Below are 16,145 nucleotides of genomic sequence, written 5' to 3' on the forward strand. Positions count from 1 at the left end.
CCGTAAAAGTTCTCATACATTAAAGAAAAGCTAAGTATTCTCCTCTGGCCTCTGAACTCAGGGAATCCTTTGATGGCCTCTAGGGAATGAATACTTCCACAATAAGTGACTCTCCAGCTTTCCTTATAATCCTCATTCACTAGATCCATTTTGCCTTTCACAATCAAAAATGCTTTCAGCATACTGCCACTAAAAACAAAACAAACTACACCCATAAATACAAGTTAAATTTAAAAAAGAGATTTTCCTGTCACAGAGGTGGACTGATTGAGAAGAAATGATGTACTTGGTTGCCATGCAGCAATGTGGCAACTGGTTCAGAACTTTAAATAAATGTGCTTTCCTTGGGAAGTTGTAAGTGACAATGACTTTTAAGTTATTCTATGATCCTTGGCACCACAAATATAGAACTATCTTATGCCAACAGGAGAGACAGGCTACTCCCAAGACTGAGGGTACATCCAGGAAGAAGGCTAAAAATGATTTGACATCAAGTTTACTAAACTGATTTTGTCCTTTGGAATAGATAAACTATTTTAACATGTTAAAGAACACTACTATGCACACTATTCTGGCATGATAAAAGACTATGTTAACAGTACTGAGGATCACAGGATTCAAAATTGAAAGAGAGCTCAGCAATTATCTAGTTCTCATTTTTACAATGTGCAAAATGAGACCCAGAAAAAGGAAAAATTCCAAGACTACACAAGTTTTTAAAAAAAGAGAGAGAACTAGGATTCAAATTGAAGCCCTCTAACTCCAAATTTATAACTATACCAAGTATGCCATGGGGCCTCATAGGGGTTTAAGTGTATAGTCCAGTTTGTGAGTACAAAGCTTTCTATTATTGCCTAATTAAGCAAATGGTACCACTAAGCAGTACCATTGGGCAGACTTCAGGAGGTAGTGGAAGATAAAAGGTCTTTGAATGCTAGGATCCATGGGGTCAAAAAGAGTTAGATATAACTAAATAACAATAACCACCATCAAAAACAAGCTATAGGATACTTATTTTCAATTTAAAACTTACAATTTTTGGGCAATTCACTAATGATGTCGCTTTTTATATCTGACAGTTAAGTATTTTGACAGTGGTGCCCTTTTATTATTAATCTTTGCATCTCTCCCAGTACATGTCTGCTAATAGCAGCAAGGTGGTACAGTGGATAGAACACCAGCCAGAAATCAGGAAGATTCATCTTTCTGAGTTCAAATCTGACCCTGACCCTTAATAACTATATGACCCTGGGTAAGTTACTTAACTTTGTTTGCCTCAGTTTCCTCATTTGTAAAATGAACTAGAGAAGGAAATGGTAAACCACTCTAGCCACTTTGCCAAAAAAAAAACCCAAATGGGGTCACCAAGAGTTGAACAGAACTCAAATAACTGAAAAGGATTTAAATAGCACTTTAAAGTTTGCAAAGCATTTTACATACTCATTGAATCCTCACAATAATCCATGATAGTGGTCTTATAAGGCTCATTACTGATGAGGAAACTGAAGATTGAAAGGTTAAATAATTTTGTCTAAAGTCCTAAGACTGGTAAGCATCTTTGAAGAAATTCAAACACTGGTCATGATGACTCCAAGTCTGATGAAACATTCCACTACACCATGCCTTCTCCCAAAGTAGACCCTATAAGCTTTTGAAGGAGGGGGTCCCCACCCTATCCAAACATTCAGCAGAGTGTGAGACAAATCACTGACTAGCAGAACATCAATGGAAGGCAGGGCTTCCACAGGAAGCTCAGAAGGGTTTTTTCTTTAAAGAAAAATATATTACAGAAGATACAACATGAGCTAAAGAGTGGTTTTATGGGAACTGGACTTGAAACTTCCCTGTATGGTGGAGGCTGAGCTTCAGTCTTTCTCTAAGCATCATTGTGCATACTTGACAAAGGTATTTGTTCCTTAGCACAGGGCATCATCTTTTACGACTTTTCATCCCCACAAAGCCTGACCTTTATCTTTTTACTTTTATGTCACTTACTACCAAACTGAAGAATGTTGCTATTGTAACAATTAATAACATTCCTACACACACACACACACACACACAAATATGTCACAACTTCTAACAGATTGGCCAGTATTGTCAGTTGGCACAATGTTCACTTTCCTGTTTCCTGTTTTTCCCGAGAAGAGGGACTAACACCTCCACAGGATCAGACCCTGCTAATTGTTAAGGTTTTCCTTTCTTGGGTTAAATACAGAGATGTCCTATGATGTAGGATAATCGGTGTTTCCCTTCTCCAGTGTTTATGAGATGGAAGTATACAGTGTATAAAAAAGAAGGGGTATCTTAATCTAGACCACATGTAAGAAGATGACTTTTCCTAGAAAGTTTACTTTAAGCTAATTCTAGTTTATGAGATCTCCTACCGACTGGAGAGAGAGAGGCATGGGAATCTGAAAAACTCAAATCATGCCTTCTAAACTTAGTATGTGACTCTGCTAACCTCTCTGTCCCACCCCTAACCCCTCAGGTAACTCTATAAGCCTAAGACAAGAGGCTGATGAGTTTCTGACTTGCATCAGGGAGAGAGTTCCCCTGAGGAGTGTTCTATACACCAATAAAATTATAATTCTGGACAAAAAAAAAAAAAACCTTGGCTAATAAAACTACACTGTTTTTATTTAAGTTCAGAATAAAATAAATAAAATCTAAAAAAAAATAAAGCTGAAAAACTTTACTTCAACAGATCTCTCACACAGGAGAATAATTAAGTGCCAACCCAATGAATAAAGTATTGAATTTGGACTCAGACAAATGGGTTAAAATCCAGTCTTAAACACTTTTTAGTGTGTGAATAACCCTGGGTAAATTGATTTTCTCTAATTCTTTCTGTCTTTCTCTAATCCTTCATTTGAAAAATGAGGGTAATATCATACCAATTTCCCATAACTGTTGTGAAGATCAAATGAGATGATATGTGTAAATCACTTTGTAAATCTTAAAGTTCTATGGTAATGCTCTCTATCATTATTACAAGGCTGCTAAGTGAGGCCCAGAGTCAGAAAGACTCATCTTCCTGAATTCAAATCTAGCATCAGATAATTGGTTATGTAACCCTGGACAGGTCACAAAATTCTGTTTGCCTCAGTTTTCTCATATGTCAAAAAAAATGTTGGGTTTCCATATATCTCTAAGCATCTGAGATATTGAAAACCTTTCCCTTATTCTACTTTCCAAGCAAAGTACCCCTAGCCAAAAGGTAGGCATAAAAAACTACAAGATTTCTCCCTGCCCTCCCAATACATTCTCCCCTTCTTGAAACAACTGAAAGAACCCTGCCTCCAACAGTCAGGTCATTCAACAGATGGTCTTACTCATTTTCACATGCTAAATATTTGTACATTAAAACTTGAAAAGCTTCTGGCAACTTCTGCGCTTTTTATCTCAGTCCTTCAAAAAGGAAAAACCACTAGAGTAGAAGAGAACAGAAAGTGGATATACTATTGGCAGGTTTCTCCTTTCATTTTAATGCATCTAATAGAATGAAGAAACTTAAAAAAGACACTCTTATGTGTAGTTATTTGACTTATTTGGCTTAAACTGAGGCAATAATCATAAAAGACCTGCATTTCTCTAATTTTCAGCTAAACACAAGTGTTGAGGTACCACACTGTGGAGAAAGAGTCCTGCATTTGAAATCAGAGGACTTGGGTTCAAAAAATTGCTCTGCTATTTATTGCTTGTGTGGTTTGGGGTAATCAATCAACACTTATTAAGCACCTACTGTATGCCTGGCATCATTAAATCTTTTTTATTAATGAAATAAAACAAGCATTACCATAACATAGTAAAAATAAAAAAAAATGATTGCACATGAAACTACAATTCAGTTATGTACAACTTGCAATTTAAAATTTAATTTTTTTCCTTCTTTCTTCACTCCCTCAGTCCACCCTACAGATTTCTGTCATTAGAATCAATTAGGCATATTTAATATGAAAATATATATATACAAATATGTATAGAGAGATACATATATACATACACATACATATGCATATATACACACGTGTGTGTGTAAATTATTTTATACAAGTTTCTGTTTTATCAGTTCTTTCTATGGATAATTTTATGGTTTTTCTTCATATGTCTTATGGTTAATTTGGGTATTTATAATAGTTAAAATGTCTTATTTGTGCAGTCATTTTTTTTTTTTTAGTTTTTGCAAGGCAATGGGGTTAAGTGGCTTGCCTGAGGCCACACAGCTAGGTAATTATTAAGTGTCTGATGTCCGATTTGAACTCAGGTACTACTGACTCCAAGGCCAGTGCTCTATCCACTGCGCCACCTAGCTGCCCCTTGTACAGTCATTCTTAAAATAATAATGCTGTTGTTCTTTATAATGTTGTCTTGGCTCTGATAATTGATTAATTACTAACTAATTAATTACTAAATCATTTCACTTCTCTAGGTCTAAGTTTCCTAATTTAAAGTGTAAAATAAGGGGGATTAAAATTGGCCTGTAAACAAAGTAAAATCTCAGCTTAGACATGAAGGAAGCTGGGGATTCCATAATGAAAGACATGAAGAAGGAGAGGATTTTGAAGTATGAAAGAGAATCTGAGAAGATACTGCAGTGCTTTTCTAGTACCAGGAATAAACATGGCTTAAAATATAGGAAGAAATACTCAACAAAATGCTAAACTTTATAGTCCTCATACAGAACCTAGAGTGGTGATGTTAAAAAAAAAAACACTGAGAGAACTAGGATGAGTATTTTTTCCTCAAACCTGGATAAATCAAGGCTTGACTCATCACATATTTGATGCTTTTAAGTGAATTTGATGCCTGCAAGAAAATTTAAGGCATTTTGCCAGGCCTAGAATCAAGAAGACTCACTTTAGTGAGTTCAAATCTGGTCTCAGACACTTCTTACTAGCTGTGTGATCCTGGGCAAGTCACTTAATCCTCTGCCTTAGTTCCTCATGTATAAAAATGAGCTAGAAAAGGAAATGGCAAACCACTTCAATATCTTTGACAAGAAAACCTCAAAAGGGTTATGAAGAGTTAAAGATGACTGTAAAATAACTGAACAACCTAATAAAAGACAACTTTTCCCAGAGACCTCTGCTTCCTAGTTTCAAGAGGCTAAAAAAAAATTTAGATATTCATAGTAGACAACCTAGAGAACTGAAGGCCACAAACAATATTATAACCGAGCTCACTAACATCTTTCTCTGCAATCTCTATGTCATAGGAAACCATTAGAAAGCTCAACAATGGAAAGTCATCCCATATCCGATAATCACAAGACTAAGAAATCTATTAATTACAAAATTTGTAAGTGCAGGACTGACAAATGACAAAATATTACATTCAGTACTCACAGGGGAACTGGTAGAAGTCATTTAATAAATATTGTGTTGAATGAGTTTGTATGAACAAGTAAACAGGAAGGTCAAGAAATTAGATTCAGCAAAGGATCCTGTTGAATATCTATCTCTAGGGAGAAATCAAGGGAGAAATGGTCTGAGCCAATATTCTAATTAGACAAACTAAATATCCATTATGAAATGTAGACCATTACTAAGGTGGTCACTTCCTGCCTTAATGGATGAGAAAGTAAGACCCAGAAATAGACAAATTCATGCCTACCACAAATCTAATGGAGGTTTCAAGAAAACCAGAAGTATCAGCAATGAACAGCCTTAATAGCCCTCTTATACCATAGTACCAGTATTAGGCTGCTTGCTAGGACAAAGCATCCAAGAATGTCAGGAATTCTCCTAGTAGTAATGCTGAGACTATCCAACTGGTGACTAAGTTCATAACACATCACCCAAATAACACATAAATGTTAGCTGGAAAGAAAAAAATACTGTATCCTATAGAAGACATTGAATAAATGATGTACAACATATAAAAGCCTACCTTAGGTAATTTACTATATATGAACATTGTATTGTATACCATGAATCATATACTATATGAAAGGCATTTTATGTGATTGTTATATATCACATCTGGTGTTATTAACAGTGAATATTGCAACATTTTTCCTTACTCCCTTTGAGTAGCAGATTGAGTGTTCCTATACAAAGGGCGATGAATGATAATGAATGGAGTAAAAATCTTGTTAAGAAGCAGAGGGAAAGGAAAAAAACACTTGGTGGATTTTTCCTTTGTCTTGATCTAGAGAAATAGCAGTTGGAGGACTATAAATTTAATTCAGCCTGACCAGAGAAATTGGTGAACTGAGTGATGAAACTATGGAACCAATACATATAAAGAAATTCAAGAGTCATGTGTGGCAGGAAGTTAGAAACATTTAGATTTGAAGTGCTTCACCAGAAATAGTTACTTAGGGGTTGTCAGGCTCTCAACATATGTCCACTTACCATTCCTATCTCAAGTTTTACCCATAATTTTACAGGCATGTGATACAGCAAGTTGGAAGGAGAAGAAATAAACTTTTTTTCCCCACAATATAATCTGCCAAAAGCTTTAAGAACAAATTTGAGAGGATCAAGAAACATCTTGCCTTTTCCAATTCATGGTAATTCCATTTTCCTTTTATGGAAAGTATAATATAAATTGTCTAGTTTACAGTGCCAGAGGGGAAAAAAACAAATTGTCCAAAAATATTCATTGCAGCACTCTTTGCTGTAACAAAGAACTATAAACAAAATGGGTGCTATCAGTTGGAGAAAGGTTGAGTAAGTTATGTCTTATGACTTATGTTAGATGACTGTATCTGTCAGAAGACACTGACTACAAGGTATTCAGAGATGATTTATATGAATTGATATGCAGAATAAGCAGAAATAGGAAAACAAAGACCACAAAAAATAGTTTTTGAAAGGCTTCAGAACTAACCAACTTAGTGACCAGTCACATCTTTAGAAGACTTATAACAAAGTATGCTCCCTGCCTCTTAGCAGAGGAGTGATGGACTAGAGCGAGGAATAAAATAAACATTTTTAGGAATGATCACTGAATTGATTTGTTTGCCTTCATAATACTAATCTGTTACTGAGGAGGTTGGATTTTTAGTTGAGAAGGGTAAATTGAGTTTTTTGATGGAGACAGACACAAAGAAAACATTAATGAACATTTAAAAACTATGAAGTAGAAATTAATTAATATGTACTTTCTAAAAAGACTACTTAAGAGATGTTAATTTGCATTCTTTTTCATGTTTGCATATTAAAATGTTTTGTGTTTGCTAATGATTAAGTTCATAATAACAAAAGAATATCTTAAAAAGTTTATTGCTGGACTTAGTTGTTCTTATTTTATACATCTTTACCATGAATTACTCTGTAGATTACGAAACAATACATTATCTTATCCCTACCAAAATTTTAAATTTGACAATTCCAATAGAAACAGTGGTTTTAGAGGGGTATTACAAAATATAATTTACAAAGATCTACTTATGTCTGTAGTAGACCCTTTCCACTTATGTAATATTAATCATTTTTGTAAAATGAGTCACTTCATCATTATGCAATCATTTGAAGACAACTATAAAATTAATCAATAGCAATCACAGAAAGCTAGGAAATGGGACATACCAATATAAAAATGATAAAAATACTAACAATTATTAATTAAATTTAATTAATTAAAAAATCATTAATATAGTGCTTTAAGGTTTTTAAAGTGCTTTGCAAATATATATATATATATATATATATATATATATATATATATATATATATATATATATATATATAATTTTATCTTCAAACCTGGGAAGAAGGTGTTAGTAATATCTCCATTTTACAGATGAGGAAATTAAAGCAAAAAGACATTAAGTGACTTGCCCAGACTTCCATACAAAACTAGAACATGTCTGAGACAGTATTCAAATTAAGGTCCTCAAGACTCCAGGTACAGTATAATTGTATCCACTGTACCACACTTCCCTGTTTCTATATAATTTGGTGTTGTTATTCAGTTGTTTCAGTCATGTCTGACCCTATGATCTCATTTTGGGGTTTCCTTGGCAAAGATAACAGAAATAAGTAAAGATAAAAAAATGCCATTTCCTTATTTGACAGATGAAGAAACTGAGGCAAACAGTTAAATGATTTGCCCAGAGTTATACACCTAATATGTGTCTAAGGCTAGATTTGACCTCACGTCTTCCTGATCCCAGATCCAATTCTTATCCCATGTGCCACCTACTTGTGCTGTTTCTCCAATAGCAAATTATATTAGTTAATTAAAATAATGTTTTAAATAGATGTTTAAAATAATATAAAATAATGTTTTTAAAATACCTTACTGGGCTGAATGATAAGCAATTTGATTTCCATAAGATAGACTTAGATGAAAAAGTATAGAAAAACATTATAAAAATAGAATTCCATTTTTCATTTTATCTCATTTCTACTACCTTGCTAAATCAAATTTCAGACTTGAACTTGTTGACGAATTTTGTGTTTGAATCACAAGATTTAATGTTACAAATTACTAGAAAGAGTTCTCTAACAAATTTTTTTTTATATTTCAACACCAAGTAAAAATACCCAGGACAGCTCTGAAAATGTCATCTTCCTTTAGTTACCACATTACAAAGGAAGTTTTCATGTTCTGAGGCAGGAAAATAGTCTTCCCATTTTTTAAATTTCTGATATAATATTTAACTATACAAACTAAGGCTGGTACCTATAAAAATAATACAAAAAATAAAGACCAAGAAAGCAATATAGAATTTGATAATACTAGATTCTAAGCCCCTTAAGGGCAAGAGCTATGTCATGTTTTCACTTGCACATCCCCCTTGATTTCTTCAATGAAATGTAATAGAATAAAAGAATAATTTTTAAAGCCATAATGACTGGCATTGTGAAGTAGAGAGACAAAATTGATTTTTTAAGCAAAACATGATGATTACAGGATAAATTATGGCTACAAACGGAATAAAATTATACTAATCTGGAAGGTTAAATTATAAAGCAATCACTTGACAACCATTTGTCAAAGAAGTTGCAGAAAAGATTCATATATCAGGTAGGCACTTTCATTAGATGACCTTCAAAATCTGAGATTCTAGGATTCCAAAGAAAAAGGGAAAAACCCATGTAATTTTATTATGTCCGTTATATGTTAAACTAATGAAATATTGTCAAAAAATGTTCTGTGGGGGTTGCTTTAATGAATATTTAAGAATCTATAATGTATGGGAAAAAAGTTTGCTTTTTTGCTTAAGAAACCTAATTACTTCACCATTTCACTAAAAGGATTTGTTTAGCAAATATTAATTTCATGGATATTACAAGCCAAGAGATAGGGAAAAATTTCTAAAACTTCTCAAGCTTAACACATTCCCTATTTACTTCCCCTACTTTCTTTCCCTCATCAATCAAGAATTATTTACCATGAATCAGCCATTTTGCTAAAATGCTGGACATAGAAAGAGGGCAAAGCATTCTTGACCCCAAGGACCTTACATCCTAATGAGGTATACAACGTGTCCAAATATAGGCCTATACAAAATATCTACAAATTAGAAACAAGGTTAACATCAGAAGGGAAAGAACTAGCCACAGTGGGGTCCAAGAAAGGCCTCCTGAAGAAGGAGTCTTGAACAAGAGTACCAGGATTCCAAAAAGTGGAGGTAAAGAAAGAGAGGGCATTCCAAGCATTTTAGGAGCTAGAACAAAGGTATGGAAATGAGAGATGAAGAATCATTGGTGAGGAATAGCAAGTAGACCAGTATGTCTGGATGTCTGGATGACAGTGGTGTGCAATGCTGATTCCTCAACTAATGGCAAAATCCTGGTCTAAGAGCTTTTTCTGTTCTCCCTATGCAGTCTAAATTCTCAGGTTAGGGTTTTATTTTTTTGGCAAGGCAATGGAGTTAAGTGACATGCCCAAGGTCACACAGGTAGGTAATTATTAAGTGTCTGATGCTGAATTTGAACTCAGGTCTGTTGCTCTACTCACTATACCACCTAGCTGCCCCTGCAGTCTAAATTCTTGACTTAACCAGCTAACATGGAGTGAACAATCTTAGGCAGGTGATTCCCAGACCTTAACTCTCTCCTGTGCACTGGTTATGTAACTTCAACTGCCTTCTGAGGCATCTCAAGCTCATGATGTACAAAACTTAACTCTAGCTTTTCCTCAAAATCCATCCTCACTTCCAAACATTCTACTTTATGTCAAGAGAATTACCATTCTTCTGTGGACACTTAGGTTCACAGCCTCAGTGTTATCTTCAAACATTCACTCTCCTTCACTCCATATATCCAATCCATTATCACATCTTGTTATTTATACTGTCCATAATATCACTTGCACCTATCCTCTTCTTCCTATTTATATGGCCCCCACCCAAGTTCAGACTGTAATTACCTCTTACATGGACTATTGTAGTACTCTCTTAATTTGTCTTTCTTAAGTCTCCCCCCATTATATAGAAGCATAAAAAACTGTTAATATCTCCCTCCAAAAATAACCTTGCAATCATTTTATATATTTATGCTTATTTATATAACTTATATTTTAAAACATTTTATTTCAAATAAATTTATAATCTATCTCATGTACTTTATATAATTTCATGTTTATATTTTCTTTACCAATGGAATGGAAATTTCTTGAATGAAGGGGCTATTTCATTTTGTCTCTGTAACTAAACTACCTTAGACACAATTTAATACACACCTAATGATTGACTAATTGAGGGAAGAGAATGCTCAAAACAACTATAATAGGTAATTTGAGAGAGTCAAAATGAGTCTGGTTTCTATAATATCTAAAATATCTGTGCAGCAGTAAAGACCTACTTAATATGACAAATATATACATATATATATAGAGAGAGAGAGAGAAAGTCCTCCCATTTTGATAACATCTAGAAAACAGCTTTTCAGAAATATAAACAAAGAAAAATGGATGGAGGAAATATTCAAGATTCAATTTAATATTCAAGAGGGAAGCTAGGTGGTGCAGTGAATAGAGCACTGGCCCAGGAGTCAGTAGGACCTTGAGTTCAAATCCGGCCTCAAATACATAATGATCGCTTGGCTGTGTGACCTTGGGCAAGTCATTTAATCCCATTGCCTTAAATTAATAAAAAAATTTTTAAAAAGGTTGACCACTAGTAGGGCAGTAGAAGAGATGACCCTACCAAAATGTCTGGTAATGAAAATGGCGGTACAAATAAGAGGCAGGAAAGAGTTGACAGAGTTGGAGAATAAGAAAGAAGAATCCTTCAGTGCTAGAACATATCCTTAACCACAAAAAAAGCATCTATGTGCATATTCTTTTCACACAGATTCTGATGCAATCTGCAGTTAATTTTTAGTTTTGTGCTGTCTGGAGAGCTGATGCTTTATTACTGAAGGTTTCATTGGCATAGAAATCTCACCTGGACTTCTGAATCAGCATCAACATGCTGCAGCTGAAACCAAGTATCTCTGTTATGGTACTTCTGGAGGTCTTCCTTCTGTATAGCCACTTTTCCTAAAGGCATAAGGCAAAAAGAAAGGAAACATAAGATCATGAATCTACCAGCTTGGACCAGTTTCATTATGAGAACACTTCATCCATTCATCATCCAAGATTATTTATTCTAAATAGAGACACCAGTTAAATTACTTGTCTCATAGTCTTCATTTTCCCATGACCTGGTTTTTCCAAAACTCCAGTGACATTTAGATTTTAAAAATTTTACAGTGTAACATTTTCAAGGTACTAGTTCATCTTCACAAACTCTAGTCCTTTAATTAATGACCCCACTAGCTGTCCAATCTTCCCAAAAGCAGATTATTATGGAATGAAAAAATATTATTAAAAAATGTCTTAAATTTAAGAAATTTTTGCACAGCTCTTCATAGTGATTAAAGCTATGCTATGTTATTCTTTCACTTTTCCTGAATATATTCCCCAGGGAGAGAAGAGATGGGTATTATTAATTATCCTTAATAAATTAGTTAATAAGTAATTAATTAATAAACATTTACTGACTAATTGGTCAATGTGAATTCCTGTCCTTAATATTAGATCAGGAATCTTGCTCTTGCCTATGCAGCACCTTTCAAAAGGTAACCAATAGCATAAGTTTTGGGATGGGGAAAAGGTTGACAGATCAGCTTCTAGAGATCAGTTGGTCCTTAAGAAATAAGGACTTCCTGGAAATCAGAAGCTCCTCCACTATAAATAACTGATACCATGAAAATGATCAATTCCCAAACTGTTGGAAGAAGCCAATAGAAATGACAAATTTGATAGGCTGGTCTCAGTGATACTATTCTAATGAAGCCAAACCAGGGTTCATTTTCAAAAAGTTAGGTTAGTTTTTTATCTATTCTTTCTAATATCTTACAAATATCTGTTAGTAATTGTGGAAAGATTTGGGTTGAAATCTCACTTCTGTGGACCATCAATAACTCAATTTGCAAATAATACAAAATGTTTGCTCTTTTTAATCCATGTAACTAACAAGATTACTACCAAATATTTACTGTGTATGTAGGTAGCACAGTAGAAAGAACACTGGATTTAGAATGGCACAGTGGCTAAAATGCCAGAGCTGGAGTCAGGAAAACCTGAGTTCAGATTCAGTCCCAGATATTTACTAGTAACTATTTGCCTTAGTTTCCTCATCTGTAAAATGAGCTGTGGAAAGAAATGGCAAACCACTCCAGTATTTTTGCCACAAAAAGATAGGGCTATAAAGAGTCACACATGACTGAGTAGCAATAACTCCATTTGGAACACCACAACCCTAGTTGTAAGTTTTTCCCCTTTACTTCCAGAACACATGTCCACACACATAAGCAATAAACATGTATACACAGAGGCAGTTACATATAAGCTGGGAGAATACACTTTTTAAAAAGTAGCCTAAATAATAGCAACTATTATAGTATTATCAGTTATCATGTAACTTGTTCTTGGAATATCAATCCATCTTCTTTAGGAGGGGTCCTTAAACTTCTTGTACCATGGACACCTTTGGTAGTCAGGAAAAACCTAATAAGGATGTCCTTTCAGACTGATGCTTTTATATGTAGATAAGTATGAAAGGAATCAATTATACTGAAATGTCATTAGCAAAATATTCTTTTTTAAAAAGGACAAGATTATAGATCTCAATTTAAGAACCCCTAATCTATGGCCTCAGTTTGTTACCTGAACCTGTTATCTTGCATTGAATCAATGGAAGGGAGATGAAGGAAAAGGATACATCTTACCACCTCCAGCCTCACTCTATCTGTTGTTGTTTCCTGAGCTGTCAATCAAGCCACCAAACACAAGAAGTAATCAATAATAACCCTTTTTAGTTGACTTATTTCAAATTAACAGTTCAGGTAGTTGGGAGACATAGGATCACATCTTTAGAGTTGAAAGCTGAAAATCAACTAGCTAAAATGGCACCTTTTAGAGAGGAGGTAAATGAATCCCAGAGATGTAGTAATGTGTCTGGATATGCTGTTCTACTACTCACTTCAAGTCCAGCGTTCTTTTCACTGTACTACATACAATCAACAAATTTCATAGAAAAAAAGGAATGATTGCTTTCCCTACCCCAAATAACGATTTCAGTACTCAATTAATATTAATTTCTTCCAAACATCCCTAGTTAGAAATGCCATTTTAGTAAAAGCAAAAGGAGCATTTGAGTGCAATTAAATGGGAGGGACTTGAAACATTGAATTTTCCTACCTTTCACATACCTATCAAGCCCACCATTTGAGGGTAGATATCTGCTGGTAAGTGTAAAAAATAACCTTTGCTTTTCCTCACAGGGCAAGTTTCTCATTTCATAAAGCAATCCTAAAACATGCTCTGGTGTAAATTTCCTTTGACTCCAAACACTAGGCTGCATGATTCATTGTCATATCTCCAGAAAATTATATGCCACAACTGTATCTATATTTTGTTTTTGCAAAGAAGACATAGCTCATTCAGCCCTGAGATAGTTAGCAATATTAATTATTATCACTTAATTGGCTTGCACAATGAGTATTTATGTCTCCACATCAGAATTCCTTTCTGTTACAATGTCTTCTACTCATTGACTAGAGTCATTTATCAAGTGATATACAAAATAGAGAAAAAAGCAAACTAAAGCTACATAAAGTGATTATTTTTAGGTAGCTTTAGTATGCTTCATGGAAAAAAGAAATGAGGAAGGAAGGAAGGAAGGAAGGAAGGAAGGAAGGAAGGAAGGAAGGAAGGAAGGAAGGAAGGGAGGGAGGGAGGGAGGGAGGAAGGGAAGGAGGGGAGGAAGGAAGGAAGGAAGGAAGGAAGGAAGGAAGGAAGGAAGGAAGGAAGGAAGGAAGGAAGGAAGGAAGGAAGGAAAGGAGGGAGGGATACTGACAGAAAAAAGGGTTGAGAAAGAGAGGGAAAAGGAAAAGAAAAGAAAAGGAAAAAGAAGAGAAGGATAGGAAGGGAAGAGAAGGAAAGGGAAGGAAAGGGAAAGGAAAGAGAAAAAAGAATAGGAAGAAAAGGGGAAGGGAAGGATTGAAAGAGAAGGGAAAGGGCAGCTAGGTGGTACAGTGGATAGTGCACTAGCCCTGGAGTCAGAAGGACCTGAGTTCAAATTCAACCCTAGACAATTATTGCCTAGCTGTATGACCTTGGGCAAGTCACTTAACCCTATTGCCTTAAATAAATTTTTTAAAAATTTACTTCTAAAAAAAAAGAAAGAAAGAGAAGGGAAAGAAGGAAAATAAAGAAAAGGAAGAGAAGGAAAGGGGAAAAATAAACAGATAGACATAATGGACATAGTAGTAGGGAGTGTTAAAAATGGAATACTACTTTGACTCAATTTCTTAACAGCCTAGAAACTTAAAGAGAAACACAAATTACATAGTCCTTGGGTTTTTTCTGGCCTAACAATCATGCAATTACAAGTGCATAATGACACACTTTAAAATCTAACCTTATAATTCTCCACCCTCCACCATAGGCAGGGGATGAGTTGCTCTGAAACATGGTCTCCTCTCCATTTCTCACTTTTCTACATCTCTTATTCTTTGGCTTCTTGGCCTTAAAATCCATAACCATTTTCCACAATTCCTCCATGTCCTATTTGCTGATTTAAATAACCCCTGGACATGTGCCTTGTGTTTCCTTCAAAAGTCATAACCAAAATAATAATAATAATAATAATAATAATAATAATAATAATAATAATAATAATAATAATAATGAAAAGTCTCAACCAAGTGCCTCATCCTTGGACAACTTTGCCTTTTTTACTAGTTGAGGGTATGACAAAGTCATGCTGCAATACAGTGACATCAATCAACAACTAACACTTCATGAAACATCCCTAGATCATTGGGCAATGCCTGTTTCTGTCTAAAAAGGCAGGAAAAGAAATGTTCCTACTCATCAGTGATCATCAGTGGCAGCCTCACTGTCCTTGTACTTTTTTTAATCCAAACTGTTCAACTGCATACGCAGTTGCTCCTCAAGTTTATTACCTGAAAACCAAAAATAGAATAGGGAGGACACAAATCTCTGATTTGTGTGTGAATCCTGTAATTTACAGATCATTGGTGTTCTTTAAATGCTGTGTGAAGAGCCAATACTCCTACAGCCCTTCAGCAAGCCTGTGGGATCTATTTCGATCTCCTATGACATGGCACATCTTCTGAGTTGCTTTTAAAATCTGGTTCCAGCTCTGTCACTAACCAGTTGGGCGTCTTTAGTAATTAGTTATGTTGAGCCTCAATGTCCTGCTCGTCTAAAATTACATAATTATGTCAAGACAACCAGAGTGTTGGGGAAAAAAAAGCATTCCTAAAACTTTCTGGCTTCCTGAGCTAGACCTTCAGGGAAAGATCAATTAATCAATAAACATTTATTAAGCACCAATTATGTGACAGACATTATGATAAACTACAGAGGCAAAAGGAGGCAAAAGACAGACCCTGCCCTTACACACTCAAACTAAAGTCTAAAACTCAAAAAGTGCTACAATTATATAAAGGATTGACTATGCTTTCACAGACATCTTTTTTTTCTTTTTTCTTTAGTTTTTTTGTTTTGTTTTGTTTTGCAAGGCAATGGGGTTAAGAAGCTTGCCCAAGGCTACACAGCTAGGTAATTATTAAGCATCTGAGACCAGATTTGAACTCAGGTACTCCTGACTCCAGGGCCGGTGCTCTATCCACTGTGCCACCTAGCTGCCCCACATACATCTTTTAAAA

At 34.8% G+C, this 16,145-nt stretch overlaps 1 protein-coding gene across 3 annotated transcripts in view; it reads right to left on the reverse strand.

The window, feature by feature from the left end:
• RASA3 (RAS p21 protein activator 3) overlaps positions 1–16,145 on the reverse strand; it is a 299,007-nt gene that overhangs the window by 111,216 nt on the left and 171,646 nt on the right. For all 3 annotated transcript variants that reach the window (XM_074192117.1, XM_074192115.1, XM_074192116.1), the window contains exon 4: positions 11,348–11,442. In XM_074192117.1, coding sequence (XP_074048218.1) covers positions 11,348–11,442 — 95 coding nt within the window. The remainder of the gene's footprint in view (positions 1–11,347; positions 11,443–16,145) is intronic.

The sequence above is a fragment of the Macrotis lagotis genome, chromosome 6 (genome assembly GCF_037893015.1).
Source record: "Macrotis lagotis isolate mMagLag1 chromosome 6, bilby.v1.9.chrom.fasta, whole genome shotgun sequence".
NCBI lineage: Eukaryota > Metazoa > Chordata > Mammalia > Peramelemorphia > Peramelidae > Macrotis > Macrotis lagotis.